This window comes from Triturus cristatus, chromosome 12 (assembly GCF_964204655.1).
Source record: "Triturus cristatus chromosome 12, aTriCri1.1, whole genome shotgun sequence".
Taxonomy (NCBI): Eukaryota; Metazoa; Chordata; class Amphibia; order Caudata; family Salamandridae; genus Triturus; species Triturus cristatus.
This window is the reverse complement of record NC_140595.1, coordinates 664,622,512-664,647,785: the sequence shown is the minus strand read 5'-3', so window position 1 is coordinate 664,647,785 and position 25,274 is coordinate 664,622,512. Positions and strand designations below refer to the sequence as shown.

The 25,274-nt window shown below is 46.3% G+C and overlaps 1 protein-coding gene across 2 annotated transcripts in view; it reads left to right on the top strand.

Annotated features, from left to right (window-relative positions):
• Positions 1-25,274, top strand: part of LOC146780066 (meckelin-like) — a 400,358-nt gene that overhangs the window by 85,747 nt on the left and 289,337 nt on the right. For both annotated transcript variants that reach the window (XM_085637891.1, XM_085637890.1), the window contains exons 6-7: positions 155-193; positions 17,933-17,989. In XM_085637891.1, coding sequence (XP_085494017.1) covers positions 155-193; positions 17,933-17,989 — 96 coding nt within the window. The remainder of the gene's footprint in view (positions 1-154; positions 194-17,932; positions 17,990-25,274) is intronic.

Below are 25,274 nucleotides of genomic sequence, written 5' to 3'. Positions count from 1 at the left end.
GTCCCAAGTTGTGCATGCAGCAAAGAGTTTTGTGTAACCACAAGGTACAATATATTGTACAAGACTCAATTTTCTGTTCTAAAACTTGTCATCATAACTGTTCTGTGTTTTTGTAATGCCAACATTTAGGTGTTATTTTTCATTTCTTTTTCAGAGTGGGGGACTCTGCCTAACAGAAAACGTTGGAACACAGGTAAAACTAATGTAGTATTCACAGGCCGTCAACATTCAACTTTGTTTTCAGGATTCTGTTTCGTGGCCAGAATGAAAAAGTAACTAGGATTAATGATTACCACTCCAGTTTAGCCCTAGGGCCCCTATTAAAGACACTTGTCATTGGGGCAAGTACCAGTATAAAACTATTTATTACAGAAAGGTTTTTCCATCAGGACAAATATAGATTACAATATATTTTCCTCACATAAGAAACCAATTTACATGTGTCATAGAAGTATATTAGCAAGCAAATCCCACTCCATAAACAGCCTATTTACATAGAAATATTAGCAAACTAACTTTGTATGGTTTTTATTATTTATACAATGAAAAATGTGAAGGACAAGTATTTTCTCAAAACTTTTATTGTGCAAACGTGTCACAAGCAGTGAAATCAGTTTGTGCTATGTTTGCGCAGATGCCATAACCACTTCCTATCCTCTTTTCTTAACATGACCCTTGGTGTCTGCATTCGATGCAGATGTGCCTGCCCATTTCTAAGCTGTCAGCAAATGGATAACTGTTGGAAGGCGTCCCCGGGGAGGCTGCGGAATGCGTTCCCGACCACCCGGAGGCCCACCTTACCCAGAGTTAGGCCGAGCAAGAGCAGGGAGGCCCTTCCTGGAAGGGTCTCGTACCTAGGATCGCACACGCTGCGCTTACTCTCTCTTCGGATAGAGGGACACCACACAGTAATTCGTTGCAAGACAATATGCTTTTATCGGTAGTTGTCAGGGATCTTTATGATCCGGCAGGCAGGTTCAGAATTAATGCCACAAGCGGCAGCGATCTCGTGATGAGGGAAAAGGGGTAGCGGGACAGTCTTTGAATCAGTGTCTCTGCGAGGTATCCGGCGCACAGCTCTCAATCCTCGAGCTGAGGGGATGTTGCTTCTCTCGGCAATCTCTGCCGATTCTCTTGGAGGAGCGGGCCGCGAGTCACTCAGCAGGCACCGGAGGTTCGTAGTTCGGGGAGCCGCGACGGCGTCAGCAGGGCTCAGATGGTTCAGAGTTTGGGGAGCCGCGACGGCGTCAGCAGGGCTCAGATGGTTCAGAGTTCGGGGAGCCGCGACAGCGTCAGCAGGGCTCAGATGGTTCAGAGTTCGGGGAGCCGCGACAGCGTCAGCAGGGCTCAGATGGTTCAGAGTTCGGGGAGCCGCGACAGCGTCAGCAGGGCTCAGATGGTTCAGAGTTCGGGTAGCGTTCTTCGGTTCGGGGAGCGATCGAGCCGCGACCAGGTCAGCAGGCTCTCGTCAGTCCAGGTCTTCTCTGCTCCCGTCCCTTCAGCACCCCTTGTTATACTTCCCCTCCTCTTTGAAGTCCGGAGTCCTCGCGGAGAGGGTTCTGGTGCCTGGGGGGCGGTGTGACGGGGTTTTCCTGTCGCTCGGCCCTTTGATCTGTTCAGGTGGGTCTTGGAGGGACTCCAGACACCCAGCAGGCGAGGCGCCCGCTCACCGGGGGCCTGGTGGTCGATCGAAACCTCCCTCGGGGGAGAGACCAGAGGTGTGACAGGGTCGGCGCCTCTCGGTCTGGTTTGGGGGGGATTTCGCTCTCCCTCGGCCGGGCATGCGTGTTGGGGATCTGGTCGGCCCTCGGGATGTTGGCCCACAGGAGCCGGAAGGCCGTGTCCACGAGGTTCGGCGTGGTTGTAGAGTAACTTGCTGGTCGGGAGGGCCCACGCCACGAGGCTGGTCTCACAATAACCATATACTACATGCATGGGGTGGAAGCAGCAGGAACAGCTGAAGCAGGATGTTGACCTTTAAAAGCCACACATACCTGGAATGACCATTCTGGACACCAGGCAATCCCATAAGGGACTTGGAGGCATTTGAGGCCAGTTTTGGAATCCCCTTTTTAGGTCGTGCCTATAGCTCTTGGAGCTCACCAGCACTTCGAGCACAAGCTTGCTCTCTCTTGCGCGAAGTCCTGACATTCCATTGGCCTTTGCATGCGTCTTCCTTAAAAGACAGCACGCAAGTGGGTAAAGGCGGGGGCATGTCCCGCCTTTCCCAGCCAATGTAACCACCCACAGCCTAAGGCTTGCGGTTACGCGCACGGGACACATCTGTTTTCAATTATCGTGCCCAGACGCGGGCGCGATAATTGAAAACAAGTGGACTGCTCGTTTTATGTACTAGAGCGCGGTAATGCCTCCCTGCACAGAACACCCCTCCCACATCCTAGACATCAACCAGAGCGATGCCGTGGCTGGTTTCACTTTAATCACCGTGGCTCCCCTCCCATGTCCCAAGCCGCAATCGCGCCGGTGTTTTTTTACGCGATGTTTGTGCAAAACTGTAACTGCAGTGGCATCCTCGGAGCACAAACTTTGGTTCAAATTATCATTAGCTTGCTTGCACATTAAGTTGTCTTGTAGCTTTAGTCTGATTGTTTCAGTTCGGAATTTGTGATAAGAGACAATGTCATTGAGTTTCTTGTTTGGGGTTACACTTTTATACATGAGTAGCTCGACCCGAAGGTATTTGAGCGCTTTACACGAGCACCAGTTACATAAATAAGGACGCATTCATTTTTAGGTCTCGCCTGACCCAGCGCATGCGCTGATCTGGCAAAACTTTTTGTGAGGGCTCAAAAAATGCTACCATGGACAGCCTAGAGCTACAGTGCATGTACGCAGGCGCACGCTTAGGAGCAGAGGCTGGCAAACCTCGTCATGCTCATTAAGCGCCCGTGTTCACTTTCGCCCGCGATCACTTTCGCGGCGCCCCTTTGATGTTCTCAACATCAAAGAAGATGTTGTTGTGTTAATGCTTTGCTGCGCCCGTTTGCATTACAATGTGCTTTCTCTTTCCACAAACTCGATGTTTGTGTTCCTTTATTTTGAGATGCTTTTAGTATTACTGTTTTGTGACTTAAAGAACATAAAGGAAATGTTACTGTGAAACTGGACAACGTTCACAGTGTTTATTTCTTATCGCAGCGGGTGTTTCATGTCCGTTGCACCATTTAGGGAGTCCTATCGTTGGCACTTTCATGAGGACATGATGAGGAAGCTGGAAACTTTTGGCACATTCTCTTTAAAAGCACAGCATGTTGGCGACCGGTTAATCGATTAGACACATGTAGCGCTTTAGATCTCAAAGCGCCATGGTGGGTGCAGCAGTTACAACTCATGAAATATTGGGTGCAACTCATAAGGAGGGGGAAGGTTTGAGTGCACATTGGCTGCAATCGAACTCTTAAGATGATGGGCTGTGTGTATCCATTATCAGCACTCAGTCTTCGCTAAGTGATCTTGATTGTTTTGTTGTTGTGTTAATGCTTTGCTGCGCCCGTTTGACTTACAACTTGCTTTCTCTTTCCACAAACTCAATGTTTTTGTTGTCTTTATTTTGAGATGCTTTTAGTATTACTGTCACACATACAACCACAACCACACACACAACCACACACACAACCACACGCACAACCACACGCACATACACACACACACACACAACCACACACACAACCACACGCACACAACCACACACAACCACACACACACATACACACAACCACACACACACAACCACACCCACAACCCAACAAACACAACCACACAAACAACCACACACACAACCACACAAACACATACAACCACACACACACAACCACACACACAACCACACACAACTGCAAACACACACAACCACACACACAACCACACACACAACCACACAAACAACCCCCCCACACACACAACCACACACACAACCACACAACCACACCCATAACCACACACAACCACAAACACACACAACCACACACACACACAACCACACACACACACAACCACACACACAACCACACACACAACCACACACAACCACACACACACAACCACACACACAACCAACCATACACACACAACACACACACAACCACACCCACAACCACACCCACAACCACACCCAACCACACAACCAATCTCACAATCACACCCATAACAACACACAAACAACCACAACCACAACCACACACACACAACCACACACACACAACCACAACCACACACACAACCATACACACAACCACACACACACACTCACACACACAACACACACACAACCACACACACACAACCACACACACACACACAACCAACCACACACAACCACACACAACAACACACAACAACACACACACACACACATACAACCACACCCACACAACCACACCCACACAACCACACACACACAACCACACACACAACCACACCCAGGCAACCATACACACAACCACACACACACACTACCACACCCAACCGCACAAACACAACCACACACACACTACACACAACCACACACACACAACCACAACCACACACACACACAACCACACACACAACCACACATGCACAACCACACACACAACCACACCCACACAACCACACCCACACAACCACACAAACAACCACACCACCACACAAACAACCACACCACAACACCCACAACCACACACAACCACACACACCACAACCACACACAACCACACACAACCACACACAACCACACACAGCCACACAGCCACAAACACAACCACACACACACAACACACACTACACACACAACCACACTCACACAACCACACACACACACACAACCACACACACAACCACACACACAACCACACACACAACCACACACACAACCGCACACAACCACACACAACCACACACAACCGCACACAACCGCACACACACAACCACACACACAACCACAACCACACACACAACACACCCACAACCATACCCACAACCACACACCCACAACCACACACACCCACAACCACACACAACCACAACCACACACACACACAACCCCAACCACACACACAACCACACACACAACCAACCACAAGCACACACACAACCACCCACACACACCACCACACACACACACAACCACACACACACAACCACACACAACCACACACACAACCACAACCACACACACAACCACACACACACAACTACAAACACAACCACACCCAACCACACATCCACACACACACAACCACACCCACAACCCAACACACACAACCACACAAACAACCACACACAACCACACACACACAACCACACACAACCGCACACACACAACCACACACACACCCACAACCATACCCACAACCACACCCACAACCACACCCACAACCACACACCCACAACCACACACACCCACAACCACACACAACCACAACCACACACACACACAACCACAACCACACACACAACCAACCACAACCACACACACAACCACCCACACACCACCACCCACACACACAACCACACACACAACCACACCCAACCACACATCCACACACACACACCCACCCACAACCACACCCGCACCCACAACTGCACCCACAACCAGACCCACACACACACATACACACAACCACACACACACAACCACACCCACAACCCAACACACACAACCACACAAACAACCACACACACAACCACACAAACACACACAACCACACGCACACAACCACACACATAACCACACACAACTGCAAACACACACAACCACACACACAACCACACAAACAACCCCCCCACACACACACAACCACACACACAACTACACACACACAACCACACCCATAACCACACACAACCACAAACAACCACACACACACACACAACCACACACACACAACCACACACAACCAAACACACCACAACCACACACAACCACACATACTACCACACACACAACCACAACCATAACCACAACCACACACGCACACACACAACCACACACAACCACACACACAACCACACACACACAACCACACACACAACCAACCACACACACACACAACACACACAACCACACCCACAACCACACCCACAACCAACCACACAACCAATCTCACAATCACACCCATAACACACAAACAACCACACCCACATCCACACACACACAACCACACACACACAACCACACACACACAACCACAACCACACACACAACCATACACACAACCACACACACACACTACCACACCCAACCGCACACACACAACCATGCACACAACACACACACAACCACACACACACAACCAACCACACACACACACACACAACCAACCACACACAACCACACACAACCACACACAACAACACACACACACACATACAACCACACCCACACAACCACACCCACACAACCACACACACAACCACACCCAGGCAACCATACACACAACCACACACACACACTACCACACCCAACCACACAAACACAACCACACACACACTACACACAACCACACACACACAACCACAACCACACAAACACCAGACACACAACCATGCACACAACCAACCACACACAACCACAACCACACACACACACAACCACACACACAACCACACATGCACAACCACACACACAACCACACCCACACAACCACACCCACACAACCACACAAACAACCACACCACAACACCCACAACCACACACACAACCACACACAACCAAACACACCACAACCACACACAACCACACACACCACACACAACCACACACAACCACACACAGCCACACAGCCACAAACACAACCACATACACACACACAACACACACAACACACACAACCACACATACACACACACAACCACACACACACACACAACCACACACACAACCACACACACAACCACACACACAACCACACACACAACCACACACAACCGCACACAACCACACACAACCACACACACACAACCACACACACACCACACACACACAACCACACACACAACCACAACCACACACACAACACACCCACAACCACACCCACAACCACACACACCCACAACCACACACACACACAACCACAACCACACACACAACCACACACTCAACCAACCACAACCACACACACAACCACCCACACACACCACCACCCACACACACCACCACCCACACACACCACCACCCACACACACAACCACACACACAACCAACCACAACCACACACACAACCACCCACACACACCACCACCCACACACACAACCACACACACACACAACCACACACAACCACACACACAACCACACACAACCACACACACAACCACACACACAACCACACACACACAACTACAAACACAACCACCCTCAACCACACATCCACACATCCACACATCCACACACACACACACCCAACCACACCCGCACTCACAACTGCACCCACAACCAGACCCACACACACAACCACACACACGCAACCACACACACAACCTCACACACACACAACCTCACACACACACACAATCTCACACACACAACCACACACACACAACCACACACACACACACACACACAACCACACACACAACCACACCAAGCATTGGCATAGCCAATAGGTCTTGCCTTTGGGACCTTATAAAGCCACGCAACAGTTGATGTGGTTGCACCAAGGATATTGTGCTGCATAACTAAATACTTAAACGGTCCCAAAAGCGAGACCTATTGGCTATGCCAATGCTTGTTCTTTATATTTTTTTTGGTAGGCATGGGTAGAATAGAGATTTGCCCAGAATCACAGGATGTTGAGCGGACACCGAGACTCGCCTGGATCGCCAGCACCAGAGTCTGCCACTCTGGTCGTTCGCTCTGGACAGCCTCCACAATGGCGATGGTCCTTCTGTGCTTGAGATCAGCTTTCCAAATTTGTATTTCTCTGAAAATAACCGACCCAGCTTCCTTTCAGACAATTGTTTAGTTTATTGTTATAAATAAGGTCTGAACACCAATATTCGATCATTTTAGTGAAGCAGTTTCTCTCGGTAGCGCTTCAAAAAGACTGCACACTTTTGTGAGAAATTGGCGGTATCGAAGAACCGCGAATGCGATCTTCGTTGTTGTTTTCTGTGTTTTTTATCTACACCTTAATACTTCTTTTGTTATCAACCCTGAGAGGATGAAACTCGGAATGGACTCACTCAGGATTCTAACCTGTGGCATGCAGCTTATGGTTAGGTTTCAGCCGCAGGCACATTAGCCCTTGGGACTAGCTTGCATGCACCAATGTGAAATGCATTGCACGCACAGGGGTGTTACAGAATCCCTATCTCTAGCCTTGAGTTATTTGGCAGGCAGCCGGGTGCCCAGGGGTACTGTGCCCTGCTGGCCAGTGTTGGGGATTCTGCAAGCAGGTGGTACAACAACCACGGGCACATGTGAGGGAGCATGACGCCAGGCGTGCGGTTCAAGGTTACACAAGAGTACAACACCGCAGCAAGCAGACACAGTGGAACAAGCCAGGGGTGTGCTTCTGTCTGGGATGTTAGCCCCCGCACTCCACTCTGGTACAATTAGTTCTAAAGCAGATGTTTTCCATACTCTGTTACCTAAAGTGCCTAATCGCGGAATGTGTGCATACTAAGTCCCAGTTCAGTTAATTTACACACAGCCTGATCTTGGGCACACGTGAAAAGTGATTAAATGCTCTGGTTGGGGCTAGAGAGCCATACGCTAAATGACTGGTCCCTTCACATGATGTGTGATCGAAGACAAGTCACTCCATGCCAGGGTCTCCGTTACTGGGGGTGGATGGCTTGTGGCCCACCAGACCCTGTCCATCGTTGTCAACAGCTACCTAAACTCTGCCATAATCGTGCCGAAATATTTATTTGGAGCCATCGTAGCCGGCTCTGGGAGACTAGGCCAGCAATTCTTAACCTAGGGTTGGCAGACCCCCGGGGCTCATCTAGCCCTACTCAGGGGGCCCACGACTGATTAGAAAATGAAATAATATTAGAAGGTTAATAAAGTATGGACATATAAAAAAGCGAAATTCAAAAATGTAAAACGCTCTGGAAATGTAAAAGAATTTGACATTGAAGGATATAAATGAAGATGGTAGAATTCTCTTGAATCGTGGAGGCCTCAACTGGAGCACTGGTGTGCACCACAAATAGAGCACGAATTGAGAGCAAATACACAACATTGTGTCCTGGAGTCTAGCATATCAGTTCATCTTTCAGAAATAAAATTACAGTTTGAAAAGTTCTAACCATTCCATTAAAATTACGATTTCTGCTTGAATATTTCAAAAACTCCAACCATTGCATTAACACATTAAAATTCCGGTTTCTGCATGTCCAGTGTTTGTAAATTAAATAAAACATTTCATAGCTTTTTTATTTGATGTATCCTTGTTTCTGTATATTTGTGTGTTGTTTTGGGTTTCAAGACATAGAAATAGCTTAGGTGCGGTGTCTCCGCCTTCCAGTAGTGATTTACTGAAAGCGCCAAGCCAATGGGCTGGGCGCTATAGGTGGAATTCCTATTCTTTTTCCAACGGAACAGACAAGGGGTGGTGCTTCCTGCACATCTAAAGTGTTGCTGTGTAGGAAACGCAGACACACAAAGCAGAATAAACAGAACCAGTACCCAGACCCTTTTAAGAGGGGGGGTGAACCCCCAGAGCTGTATGAGGGCCCTATACTGTCACGGGCTTGAAGGGTGTCACCACCACAAATACCTAACTTCACTCTGCTTGGAGATATCGTCGGCTGAAAGGCATACCTACATCAAACCATTTGTAAAGAAGTAGTCAGTATCCAATATAATTAGTTGATTTATTAGCAGCACGGCATACATCCTTCGTGTTGATCCTCAGTAAAACATCTGTCTTCCAGTGGAATCTTCCACACCAGCGATCCAAATGGAACGTGGAATGTCATACAAAAGATGCCCTATGCTGAATTACTAATACATATTATATTATTTGTATATAATTAAATTATGTACAAAACAGAATATAACACATCTCCCCCATCAATAAAATAATCACAAATAAAAAGATAAATAAATAAATTCCATAGTAGGAAGATACACACAAAAATCTTAAGCTTACCATAACCTTTAACTTTGCACAAAATCATGAAATCTCTTAGGAACATTTTTTATACGATTATTGATTTTGACTCTTGATGATATTGTATCCTTGAGATGCAAGTAAGGTGAAGGATTTAGATCATGACTGTCATCTCTAGTACCAGAACTTTGACTAGAATTTTGGATAGGACATTTGGCTAGTCTTCTAACATTCCAAACTTTCCCATCTTGGGTAATAACACTGTTAGAAAAAACTTTTTTAATTTGTATTGCCTTACCAAACTTTCTGAGTTCCTTATTAACAAATCCAGGTCTTAAAACTCTAACCCAATCTCCAATCTTAAAATTGTGCATTTTCACTTTCCATTTGTTATCACACCATTTTTTTGTCATTAGTTGTTTACTTCCCACTCTCTCCGCAGTGACATGCACGCATTCATTGTCCTCTGCCAAAGCTTTACATTTATCTTTGAACCACCATGGACATAGACTAGATGCAGGATCTCTCCCTTTTAATAATTTAAACGGACTAACGCCAGTAGTGGTATGTGGAGTTATTCTATAAACCCATAACCGTTCTCTTAAAGCACCCAACCAATCATTTCCATGTTTTAAAGAATCTAAAACAAAAGTTTTAAGTACTCTATTGAACCTTTCCACTTGCCCATTTTCGTGTGGTTCGTATAAGGAAGTAAATGTGTGCTTGATCCCACAATTGTTAATAAAAGTATTCATTTCATGCGATGTAAGTTGTACACCATTGTCAGTTACTAAATTTGCAGGACACCCTTCACGTGCAAACACTTCTTGAAAAAAACAAATTACAGCACTGGTAGTGGCTTTTGACACAAACTTGACTTCAGGCCATTTTGAATGATAGTCTACAATGACTAAAGCAAATCTCGAATTCTCAGGCAAATTTCAAAATGGTCCCGATATATCGAACGCAATTTTCTGCCAAGGTTCTTTTGGCCAAGGTACAATTTTCATGGGTGGAACATTCACCTTCAACATTCTTTCACTGGATATACATTCATTACATTCCCTGATTGTACGATCAATGACACTATCCATACCTGGCCACCAAAAATAATTCCTAATTAACCTTTTCATTGCAGAAATACCTGGATGAGTTTTATGAGCGATCTTAAGAATAGTTTCCTGAACCCCTCTGGGTGGCACACATTTTACACCTTTAAGAATTAAACTCCCTTCAAGTTCTAATTGATCTGAAACATTGTAAAATGATATCAAATCTGGCCTTACTTGACCTTTGTTAGACCACCCCTCTATAATACCTCTTCTTAGATCATTCCATCTGTCATCTTCCTTTTCAAATTCGGACCAAAATTTTTCTGTGATGTCTTGGAACTGTGGAGCAACAAAATCATTTATGCTTACAACAAAATCTATTTCTTTGACGACATTAACGTTGTTGAGCCGGCCTCGTGGCGTGGTCCTGTTCCCCCTCGCCAAGCAGCACGAGGTCCCCTGCACCTCGGGGCTCCTCCATTTTGGATTGTACGTGACTCTGCGCACCAGCCTACGTGACCCCGCTCAACCCGGCCTCGGCCCCAGCAAGCCCCGACATCAAGGCACCAACAACTGGCCAGGGGGTACCACGTGAACACTTCCCCACTCCTGGCGGAGGGCAGTATCGATGGGACCCCCAACCGTCCTCCCACACCTAGGTGCGAATGCCCCACAGCTCTCCTGGGCCTGGCGCCTCTCCTGCTGAGCGTCTGGCCACTCCCGACCCGGCCTCTCCGCCCCCCCGGGCACAAGGGTCCGGACATCAAAGGGCTCCAGACCTATATCTGGGGCGACCCTGCAACAGGACAGCAGTTGTATCCCAGAGTCAAGAGCCCTGCTGATCGGATCGCGGCTGACCCTACGGAGAAAGACTCATCCTGGAACCACGCTCTGAGCCCTGCTGACTACGTCGCGGCTCCACCGTGCTTAAAGACCTTCACGAACCTTTGGGGCCCTGCTGACGCTGTCGGGGCCCGACCTTGTTGAACTTGCCATCAGAGCCCAGCTGACCTCGTCGCGGCTCGACCGAAGCGGACCTACCACCGGAGCCCTGCTGACTGTGTCGCGGCTCGACCCAATCGGAACTACCACCCGAGCCCTGCAGACACCGTTGCGGCTCTCCACGTCCGAGCTGCTTTGAGACCAGCACCTGCCGCTCCGATCCCCGGAGCCACCTTCGGCCTAACGCAAGGTCTGGCGCAGAGCTTCCCCGTACCAGGCTGGTACTAAGACTGTCCCGCTACCCTGTCCCTACAAAGACATTGAGACTCTTTCTGGATCTCTCGATCCCCCTGTAAATATTTCGAATGTACTACTATTGATAAAGTACCTAGATAAGCAACTGATACGGAGTCCTGTGTGGCGGTGTTACTGGGCCTAGTACGATCATAGGAGAAAGACCTCTCCTAGGAGGCTTCTCAGCGGCGCTCGGCTATAACTTTGCGGTAGGAAGGTGCCCCGGAGAGGGCCCCCTGACTCCCCGGTGGTCCTCCCTCCAACAAACGTCATCGTGATTGCATGGTAAACGTGATAGGAAATCTGCAGTAACATTTTTTTTTCCTGGCACATATTCAGTCTTGAAACTATATTCTTGAAGTCTTGCCACTAACCTAGAAATTCTTGCAGTTGAATTCCAACCTCCACCTGTAGACAAAATAGTAACTAAAGGTTTGTGATCTGTTCTGAGTAGAAACTTACTTCCCCACACATAAATTCTGTAGTGTTCCACTGCCCATACACACTCGAGTAGTTCTTTTTCGGTGACAGAATATTTACGTTCTGTTTCATTCAAAGTTCTTGATGCAAATGCAACATTCCATTCATGCATACCTTCCCTTTGAGATAAGACACTGCCTAAACCATAGAGGCTAGCATCGACCATAATAATGCACTCTTTATTTATCCTGAATGGTTTTAGCGTGGGTGCATTAACCACATCTTTTTTTATGTTCTCAAAAGCGTTTTGTTGATCATTTTCCCAAGAGAATGTGAAATTTTTCCTTAGCAATTTTCGTAATGGTTCCATCTTGGTTGCAAAATGTTCTATGAATTTGCTATAATATTCGCACATCCCTGCGAATGATAATAATTGATCTTTATTTACAGGGGTAGGAGCATTAATTATAGCGTCAACATTGGACCTTTTTGGTATAACACCCTCACCAGATAGTGTATGTCCTAAATACTCCACAGATTGTTTAAAAAGTTTGCACTTATGGGCTTTCAAAGTCAGACCATGACTATTTAATCTTTTACACACCTCATTTAAATGTGATTCATGTTCCTCAACATTTTTTGAGAAAATCACTATATCATCCTGGAAGCATTTAACATACCCATCTATGTCCCTAAAAATTTGGAACATGAGTCTTTGGAATACAGATGCTGCCGATGCCAAACCAAATGGCATTCTGGTGTACTGAAACAGGCCTTGTGGAGTAATGAATGCAGTTAATTTCTTCGATTCCTCTGTAAGTTCTATTTGGTGGTATGCAGATCTTAAGTCTAACGTAGAAAAGACTTTTGCACCATCCAACATGGACACCACCTCATTAATATTTGGGAGTGGATGACAGTCTATCACAATATTTGTATTTAAGACCCTCAAGTCCACACATACTCTAAGTTTTTGGTCTGGTTTGCGTACCAAAACAATGGGTGAAACCCACTCAGATGACTCTATGGGTTCAATAATACCCTCATCAGCTAGATCTTTCAACATTTCTTTTAATTCCTCCCTTATATTAATGGGAACTCCTCTCAACTTTTGTTTTACAGGTATGGCATTGGCCTTTAAGTCAATTTTGTGTGTAAAATTCTTCAGTTTGCCCAATTTGTCACAAAAGACTTTACCATAGGTTTCAATAATTCTTGTTTCTTTTCCCTTACAACTATCTTGTGGATTGGTAATGGCGATATTATTAATACTATCCTCGCCTAAAGAAACAGGTTCTTCCGAACGTGGATTCAGGATTATGCCGAACCTCCATTGGTCACGCCATCCCAATACATTCACCCCTGGCAATGTAAAGTTTAATTTGAACTAACCTTCCTTTAAAACCTAAGGTGACATGCAGAAAACCTTCTATATCAATCTTAGAACCATCAAAACTTTCAGCATGAATATCAGAAGATTGTAACATATCATAATCACAAACATCCATCAACATCTCATCAAAATATTTTTTTGTAATAATTGTCCACGGTGATCCCGAATCTACCATTAATTTTATATCAGTCTCCATGATGCTGAAAATACAAGTAGGCGATTTCAGATTGATGTCGGGATCTTTGTTTACAATTGACACCACAAACCCTTTGTCTTTTTCCGGAGATTCGTTGACACTGGTGACTTCGTGGGATTCTGAACTGTTGGTGATGTTATTGCGTGTGCGATTGGACTGTCATTTCACATCTCTGCATACATTACTGAAATGACCGACCCTACCACAAACTCTACATTCTTTGTTCAAGAAAAACTATGGGTCATGGGTGACCCCAATTTAGAAGAAGCTATCGCCACAGCGAAATCTACTGAACAGTCCGAGAAATGGATGGATATCGTAAACAAAAAATCTAATTCTTCAACCAAAGAGGAGGAAATTTGTGCGATCAAACCGAAAGTTGAGATGAAAAATGGAAATACGCATGAATATAGATCAAAACCAATCATTAATTATTCCAACAAGAAGCCAGACTATAGCAATGGTTCCTCTTTTTGTTATAGATGTGGCAGTAAACTTCACATTGCATCGTTTTCAGGCTGTCCTGCGGTAGACTTCCCTTCGTCGCCATTGTAAAGAAGTAGTCAGTTTCCAATATAATTAGTTGATTTATTAGCAGCATGGCATACATCCTTTGTGTTGATCCTCAGTAAAACATCTGACTACCAGTGGAATCTTCCACACCAGCGATCCAAATGGAACGTGGAATGTCATACAAAAGATGCCCTATGCTGAATTACTAATACATATTATATTATTTGTATACAATTAAATTATGTACAAAACAGAATATAACACCATTGCATTCTGGAAGTTGTAGTCCTGGTTCATATCAATGAACCCGTTTGACTAAAGTTACAAATTACAATGGTTTGATGGAGGGAAAAGCTGGAAAGAAACATCCGGTGTCCGAGGACGTCGAGTCAGTCAGTATCCTCAGGTCCGGTGCTTCAGACTTTATTCAGTTGTTGAAAGTGCCAGGCTTTACTGGGGCAAAACAAAAACGCAATATAGTAACGTGAAAACATCAGTTTGTGAGGGACAGACTCCACTGAGTAAGTGACACCCAGGGTCGGACAGGCAGTGCCAGACAGGCTGGCCTTGGCCTGTCAGTTCAGTGTGTGGGCCTTTTTTTGGGGTGTTTGTAGACCCCCTTTATGGCTGGTGGACTGTTTTTTACTGTTGATTTTAGTAATATTAAAACAAGCATCTGCAGTAAGCTCAAATGCCTGGATCCTTCCACACCTTGTAAAACAGTTATACAGGGTGTCTTTGCAAGTTCAAAACTTCCCCAATTTGCAAGCATGAGACACAGTTTAGGTTTCTAATTCACCAACGGTGCGTCACCTTTTATTTGGAGCCGGGGCCTAATTTTTGTCCCAGTCTGACGGGGCGGTCCCAAGAACTCATGCCTGTCCCCTGGAGTCCCTCTAGGGATGTCACTTTGATGATGCGACACTGACAGCATCCCAAAACCAGCTCAATGTAGACAGGAAACGGGCACACAGGTCTGCTGTCCCTTGCAGGCTTTTATCCCTGCATTACACACATTCACAAGGATTTGCAGACCCAGTGCTGTCTTAAGAAAAATAATTTTTACAATAATTGCAGTACTTTTGGAGCAGCATTTTGGTGATGCCCTGCAACGGCAGCTTTATGCCCCGTGGAGGGTTACATGTAACACATCCCAAAGGCTTGGTTTCGTAGCCAATTCAGCACCGACCCCCAGCCTATTAGCCCCCTCAGGCCCAAGGTCTGTATAGAGTGCCAGGCAGCTCCTCGAAGCTATGTTCACGCTATATGAGTTACCTACAGAACTGCATGGAAGTGATGCATTTATTTTCTGTGATCAGCAAGTCAGGACACACAAACACATTTGCGTTGGACTGAGGTGAACCATGTGCTAATGCCCCAGAGGGCCAGAGCAGCAGGAGAGTCACCAGCCCCTGGGATCCAGCCCTCCCGGGGTCAGAACTGGAGTGAAGTTTCAACAAGCATTGGCATAGCCAATAGGTCTCGCCTGTGGGACCTTATAAGTGTTTAGCCATGCAACAGTTGATGTTGTTGCACCAAGGATATTGTGCTGCATAACTAAATACTTCTAAGGTCCCAAAAGCGAGACCTATTGGCTATGCTAAAGCTTGTCGTTTCCAGTCCCCGTGGCATTTATCAGCAGAGCCACTCTATGTAGTGTCTTTTATGACCCCTATCTCATCACAAAGCGTTTAAGTCTGTCCACTGTATGGAAAAAAGTAACCACACTTGCTTTGAAAATTCTCTATGGCAGCATTAGCAGAGCAAAACCTGTGTCAGTTGCATGCATTCAATTCCTCATTAAAGAATCATTGAAAAAAAAACATATTCATGGCATTTATATGCTCTTTGATCTGATTTGAAAATTCTATGGCAAAGATACTTTTGAGTGTTATAATTACTTAGATTTCATGTTCGTGTTCTAGAAATATTTATTTACTTCCCCTGTAGAAATCCTAAGGATTTTTTTAAGTATAAATTAAATATTCTGTATTGGATTCACTTTTTAAAAATAGAGGAGACCGTACAACCCACACCCCTAATGGGGGTAGGGGCTCGGTTTACTCGCGAGGGTGGCTAATGTTTGCCATAGCTGATTTCAGTTTACAGTCCGGCCTCAGGACCTGTGTACTTTAGGCCAGGCGTGATAAGTGGTTTCTGATCCTCAGGAAATGTGTTCATGATCCTGCAAATCTGAGTTAAATATGCAATGCGTATGGCCTGACAAGATTTATAACAATAAATAATAACACCTAAAAGTGAAACTGAATTAAACAACAGTGCATAATCTAGCCAATTTATGATTCTACATTCATAGTCATCTTCGTCAAAGTGGTAACGGTAACATGGTATGTGTTATTATCTGTAAAATGATTCTAAACGCTTGTAAGTGCATCTCTTTCATTAAGAGTGAGGCCTATAGCTCTGCCTTTGGTGTCTGCATTATTAATGTAAAGTTATTTAATTATATTTCATTAACATTTAAACTTCCATTTATTTTTACATTAAAAAAAGGTTTTTAAAGTATTTTATAATTGAATAATAAATATTTCATTTTTTCCCCATTAAGTTCTATACGTATATTTTTTTAAATTTAGTATTCATTTCTATTGGGTGGTATCTTAAGTCCCCACTTCCATTATTTTCTATAGGAGGGTGTTGGAGTGTCAGTGGTTGGCCAGGTGCTGTGCTGGACTTACTATGGTTTTTATGGCAGTTGTAATTTACAATCACAATGTTAGCTCAACAGCTTTTTCAGGTGGTGAAAACATGTAAGTTTACACTTTTGAGTAACTTTACACTGGGATTTATGTATAGCCAAATGTAGAAAACATATTCAACACTGTAAGGGTGAACTAACATGTAAATTACTCACAAGTGTAATTTACCTTTGTGAATAGCCCCGTTAATGTCAATGTATGACAAATACATACTATTATGGATCCTATAGACTGCTGTGTTTGTTTTTGAAATTGGTAGACAATAATGAACTGTTACTAAAGAAGTTTGGATCCTGGAAAAATGTCATCATATATTTCACTCTTTTTATGCTCAACAGACTGGCTCAACCCTCTGGGAGAACGCTTTCCTTCAGTCAAGTGTTCTGGCTTGTAAGGTAAATTCTTCTTCTCTGTGCAAGCCCATCATTTTATCCCTGTCTGGATGAGCTGAATGAATTACTGTAGATGAATTAGTGTAACCTCTGTTTACATTAGCTGTACAACAGTGCCATGTATACATAGAATTTCCAGAAGGCTATTGTATGTTCTACACTAGTAGTGTGCCTTGAGTCCAATATGTGTTGTTAAAATAGACTTTCCACTCGGAAAGGATGGGAGTGACATTTTACAAATGCCTTAATTCCCAGAAGTAATGAAAACCAGAGCACAACAGGGGCTTTATTGCACACAGTGCTCTAAGGGTGCAACAGATGTTTGTGCCTTTTTGTGTACCCTTGGGGTATTTTGGTGTTGCAGAAGGGACCACAGATACTTGTGCTGCCCCTTCAGTAATCTGGACCGCTCTGGCGCAGAATGTGCACCAGTGACATCCCAAGGGGAGTGTCCTCATTTGCATGGGCCCACTCCACAAGCAAATGAGGCAATGCCTTTGGCCCTGTTCATCACAATATTACAGAGAAGGGTAAAGACGCCTTTGAGAGGTGCACATATTATGCACTACGTATTTGATGCATAGACAGCGTGCCCCAAAAGATTCCCATTTGGAGGGGTTGCAAGGGGCCGACTGAATGACTGCACCTGCCTGCAGGGGTATCCCTGTCGCCTCTTCAATGTGTGGCGGGTTCACTTACAGTGAGAAACGTAGTCACAGTTCAAAACCTCAGCTTCCCCTTTTGTTGGTGCACTCTCACTAGTGTAGGCAGGAACTGTCAGAGTTTGCACCTATGCTGGGAAGTGCACATTTTCTCTGTTTTCTGGATAACTGTCCCATTATGCACCGTGTACACAGTCAAGCGTGTGCCGTTAGGCAGACAAGGACAGTGCACCTAATCTGTTATTTGGTAGCAGTTGTCTATCAAATACCTAGTCCCAGCATTTCTGCAAAGCAAGTGAAATTTCTGGGAGAAAAAACAGGTTGATCTTTTACTGATTAAGCAGCACACTGTCATCATCATAAACTTTGTTTCAGTTATAGTCATAACCATAAATGTGGACAAAACAGAAACTTAAACAGATCACATACATATTACATCAACAGTAACCTAAAACCATGTATAGCAAGATTGATCATTCTTAAACATGACATGTTCGTCAAATAAACCCTGAAAAATAAGACTGCAAAAGAAACTTAGAAAAATGTGCAACAATCAAGTGCAATAACATTAATCAATCCTGTTATACCTCAATCTCATTGTAGCTCTTAGCAAACAAGTGACTTTAAATATAATATGCTCATCAGATAAAAGCTGTAAAAACACGAGAGCCGGACGAACATAAAACGTTCAAAGATTTCAACAATGGAATAACAGACCTTCTCCTGGGTAACATAAAATAACTACAAAATATAGTAAAATGTCATAGCCTCATGGACACAGGGAGCCAGGGGCACTCCAGCCACTAGGGGAGGCCAGTAGATGGTGCAACATTTTGAATACTACATCACTCATGACATGTTATATGACAATATTGATGACATCACTGCAACATCTGAAATTATATCATTGATGCCAGTTACAGTTACTTGTAATAACTATAACTGGTGAATTTCAGTGTTCTTTTTATTAAAAAATGTTACACTTCAACTGACATTTTCCCCTAACTACAATGTCACTTTAACCTTTGTTTTGTTTCAATGAATATATGTATTAACCAGTGGTGGTCGAACAGTGGTAAAATCATTATTTGGTTTGCTAATAAGTTTGCCACAGTTTGACAAATCTTCACAAAATGTTTCCACAAAAGAAAGTTCATCCTAAACGCGTTTTCCACATGCAATTTCCCATAGGAAAATTGAACAAAGATACTGTGAAAACGGCTGACCGGATTAATTCCAATTTAGCCGAAAGCTGGAATTTGGTCCAGAAAGCATGCTTTTTGTGATTTGGTGTAAATCTGTTCAGTAGTTTTTGAGAAATTAAGGTTTAAAATGTATGTATATATCACATTCCGTAGGATCCATGCACCCGACAGAACTAAAGATAACAACAAAGATATGGCAGCAGCCATTTCAGGACTCGGGGACTCATTCCCCTGTCCTGATATTATAAATAAAAAAAGTAAAAAACAACATATGGAAGGCCGCAGAGTATGGCTACCCTGGCTCCCTCTGGGCAAAAACTTTTTTTACCGTGAATTTGCAAAGGATCCACAGGTTTTTGTTTTTTAAACCCTGGAGTGGTCCAAGCCCCGGGCGTCACTTTTGTCTTATTTAGGGGGATGGGATACAGCCCCTCTCCCCAAGCTTCACAGAGTCCCTGGGAACCATACCCGTGGGGCTGAACTTTCAGTTTACAGGAGGGGGGATTCAGCCCCTCTCCCCAAGCCTAATAGAGGCTCCTGGGGCCCCAACCCTCTGGGCCAAATTTTAACTTCATGGGAGGAGGGTGTGCGGCCTGATTGGCCGAGATGGTGACTGCTCTCTGTTGAAGCTCCCACTGGCTGCGCCAAATCCACCATCATTCTGCTGCTGACAGGCTCGGTGGGTCAACAGGAGCCTTTCAACTGTGGCTGCCTGTGATGTGGTGGCTTCTTGGGCCATGCAGCCGCTCCAAAGGTGGGGGCAGCACTGTGATTTCAGCTGCTGAGACCATGCCCTCCGCGACCGAGCACAAGATGGTGGCTAAACAGACCAGTGAGTGACACGGTAAACAGAGAGTGGGGGCATACAGGCCGGTTTCATGGACGTGGAGATTGGTCTCCCCCCTTTTTTCTCTCCCCAAGCATCAATCGGACGATGGCCCCCTGGAGCCATTGAGGCCTGAGCGCATGGCCCTGCTGTGCCAGTTCATGGGGCGACGATTTCTGAGCAGAGTCTGCCTAGGCCTGCCTGGGGGTATGTGGAGAAGAGGTCCTCAGGGCTGTGGTGGTGCCTTTCCTCCCACCCTCCACCTGGTGATCGAAAGAGTTGTGGTGGCCCCGGCACCCAGGAGGTGAGGTGGCGAGCCTGGGGGATTGCGGATTGGACTGTTGGTGGTGCAGGTACAGGTGGGGTGCTGGGAAGAGCCATTGAAGGTGGTGAGGACCATGGGCTTTTTGTTTGAGGTTTCCCTCCATCCCCCATTATGGCCCCAAGGAGAATACCAGCAGGACTGTGGGGACCCTACCCAAAGCGGGTGCAATGGTGGGGTCCTGGAGATACCTGGCCCAGCCTAAGTGCAGAAAGGGATATTGAGAGGTGAGGGCAGGCTCCGGCTACTTGTGCAGCCCACCTGGAGGCAGGTGGTGCAAACAGGCAGTGGTGAATGGCCCTTCTACCTCTGCAATCTTCTGCTCCTGCAATCTTCTGACTGCTGAATGCTTTGCTGGGGCACTTACCGTTGTTTGGAGTCCTGGAAGGACTTTCTTCGACATGGGGCACAACATGCCAGTAGGGGCACAGCGCCAATCCAAAATTGATGGATTTACTGCCCCTTCACCTGGTGCACGTGGGGCCCAGGAGTTGGCGGTTGCCCCTAGGCCCCCACCCCAGCAGATGACTGTGGGGCTATCTTGCAGGTAATTCAGGCTTCCTGGCTGGCACTAGAGTGCAAGATTGGGGAGGTCGGGGTGAAGGTGCCCCTCTTGTGACAGGATTTGGAAAGTGTGGCGGACAGAGTGACAGAAGCAGAGGGACAAGTTTCCATGTTGGAGGATATGTTGGGCGAACTGCGAGCCACGGTCTTGTGGCTGGTGGGCGTGGTGCGACACCTGAAGAAACGTACTGAGGATGCAGAGAATTATACCCGGCAATGTAATCTACGCTTTGTGGGCTTTGCAGAGGGCTTTGAGGGGTCGAACCGGAGTGCTTTCTGGAAGAATGCATCCCATCTTGGAAATCATCCTCTCAGATGTCCTGTTTTGTTATCGAATGGGCCAATTGGATCCTGGTGCCCAAGCCACCCATCCACTTATTGCCCAAATCCTTAACTATAGGGATCGGGACCGCATCCTGCAGATGGTCCAACAGGTGGGGAATCCTGCTCATGGAGTGTAGGTACTCATGCTCTTTCCAGACTATATCCACCAGGTGCAGCTGGGCCAGAAGTCTTGTGATAAAGTCAAGGCAAAATGTCAATCATTAACTTTGAAATATATGTTGATGTTCCCAGCGTGCCGCCAGGTTATTCATAACTCCAAAACTATCTTCTTCGATACCCCAGAGTCTGCCTGGGAATGGGTGATGGAACAACGGGCCTTGACAGTAAACCTAGTGCCTGGATGGGGAGACCCACCCAAGCTGGGGCCCCCAGATATGATATGATGGGAGAGAGCTCCAGGCTTGCTTCTGGATGTTGCGGAGAGGGGGCCACCAGGGATCAGTGGCAGACTCTGGCTCAGAGGTTGGGGGCCAAGACACTGGGCGGGGGCTGCGCAGATCCCAGTGGCTATCATCATCAGAGTCACAGCCTAGCAAGACTCTGGCCCTTGATTTATCTGCAGACTCACTGGACAGGACTTGAGGCCTTCCCAATTTTTCTCTCTAATACCTTCTTCATCACCAATGTCTCCTTAGTTATGAAGGGATGGTGCAGAACCGAGCAGGGAGCATGCTTCCGGAATTTCACCTAAGTTTGAGTTCTTGTTTTGTGGGGTGGGCGACAGATACTTCTGGGGGGAAGTGTGGGGTCAGGGACTCTTCTTGTGGTGGAGTAATGTTTACTTTTCTGTTAATATTTAGGTTATGTTGTCTTTCGTTTGTTAACAAGGAGGGTACCACAGGCACGCTGCTTTTATTTTCTTCTACTACCTGTGCACCCACACATCTGGGTCAACACTGATACATAGGTCCCTTAACTAGGCAATGACCCATTATGTGCTGATGTCGTGGAACATCAACGGTCCTAAAGATCGTTTTAAAATAGGGCGGTGCTTTTCTTCTCTAAATGGCAAGGCCCTGCAGTATTGCTCCTGCAGAAGACTCACCTGCTAGGAACTCATTTTTCCTTCCTGGCTCGCTTTCGGTTTTTCATGCAGACCACACCCGGGGGTCCAGAGGTACAGCAGTGCTCCTACATTAAACATTCCCTTTGGTTGTTTCACAGGTCCAACTAGATTCTCTGGGGCAGTATATTGTGGTGGAGGGTATGCTGCATGGATGCAGTATATAACCCTCCCACCTTGGTGCAGTGTGCCATTGGGTTTTGCAGATGCAGACTACCTCACGAGACAACCTTCATTGGAGGGGATTTTAATGATATCATGGTCCCAGGGGTAGACTCATTTGGGTTGGGTGCTGCAAGGGGTAGAGAAGGTAGGGGTTACACAGCTGGTCAGAGAGCCTGGTTCTTTGTGATGCATGGAGGGTGTTGAATCCCGGGACTTCGGCTTATAACCACCACTCTGCAGCTCATAAATCCCTCTTCCACAATGACTTAATCCTTCTTTGGCATCCAATCTTCCTGGCACCTCCAGTTCCCACATTCTGCCCAGATGGATTTTGGATCATGCCTCTATAACTCACTGCTTTCAACAACAGCCTGTGAGCCCCCGCCCGATGTGGAGACTCAATGCCTGACTTCTGCTGCAGCAGTAGTTCCAGCACTTTCTCGCTCACGAGCTGGGGGGCTACTTTGACCAAAACTGCGGCACAATGGGGTCCTCAGGGATTCTGTGTTTGGCCGCAAGGCTTTTATGAGGGGAGTGGTGAGGTCTTACTTGAGGGTGCAGGAGCTGGCTACAGCAGTAACAGATCACTGAAGTGGAGTCTAGTATCTTTCAGTTGGAACATAAGAGTTATGGTGATATGAATGGAACTGGGCTACACCTACTAGCTTTGAAGAGGAAGGCACTTTAGCAACTGGTCACTTGAGTAACCTTGCCAATGCTGGATGGCCTGGAAGTGCAGGGTCTATGAGTGGGAGGACAAGTCCGCCAAGCTCCTATATTGGTGGGCGACACTGGAGTTACCCTCCTGGATTGTTTCTTCTATTAAGAAAGAGTTGGGGGTGGAGGAAAGGGCTGAGGATATAGCGGCCGCATTTGCAGCTTACTATAAGGATCTATACCACCCCAGAGAGTGGCTCCTACAGGAGGCTGCCCGTCTATTAGTTCGCAACATCCCACTGCTCATCGTGTTTAATTTATAGGGCGGTCTTGGATCGCCTCTTCATGACGGAGGACATCGCTCCTGCCCTCTCGGAAATGAACTCAGGGAAGACTCCGGGCACAATGAATTCCCCATGGACTAGTATAGGCACTTCCAGGCCCACGTGATGTCCCAACTTCTTGCCCTTTTTAACAGAGGTGGTGCAATAACTTCCCAAGTTTCCTTTGGCGATCATTGTGGTTTTGCCCAAACCAGGCCAACCACTAGATCGATGTGAGTCATATCACCTGATCTTGCTTATTAATTCAGAGGTAAAAATCTTTCTTAAGGCACTGTCTAACTGCCTACTCATGGTCCTCCTGTAGCTAATGTAACCTGATCAGTGCAGGTTAATGCCCCGTAGAGGTACCAGTCATTGCCTCTATAGGGTGCACATGGCGCTAGCGTGTCTCTTCCTGCTGGGGGACCTGACAGCTCTTCTTTTTTTAAACTTTGAGAAGGCTTTGGATTGCTTGTTGGGCCGTTTTGGAGGAGGGGTTGGTTAAAGTGGGCCTGGGCCCTCAATTTCGGGCTCTATTCTAACCCTAGGGCCCAGGTTTGGGCTAGTGGCACCTTATCTGCCCCCTTTGTGATTGGCCGGGGCACCCGCCAGGGCTGCCCATTGTCCCCACTCTTGTTTGCCTTGGTGATTGAGCCCTTGACGGAGTGGGTCCAGTGCAACTCTCCGGTCTGGGGCTTTGACTGAGGAGTGGCGACAGAGGATCGCATTGCACTCTGTGCTGATGATGTGGCACCTCTCAACTGTCACGATTGCACTGGTGTTGCAGATCATCAGCCTCTACAGGGACACTACGGGGCTTAGCATTAACTGGCCCAAATCCGTTTTTGCCCCCCTAACTGTGCAGCCGGTTGATACAGAATGGTCGGTATGGCTTACGGTGCGCAGACTGAGTTTTCTATATTCAGGCATGTACATAACTCTGGACCTGGGTCATACCTGAAGTCTTATTAGCTGACACTTATTGTCCTACTTGATGACAGATCTCACCCAGTGGGTTACACTGCCTCTTAATGTCTTGGGCAGCACTGCACTGTTTAAGATGATCACGCTTCCCCGCTTGTTAAAAACATTGAAAAATTACCCTGCTTTTGTGGCAGTTCTATTGGCGCCAGCTGCAAGCCAAAATCTGGGCCTT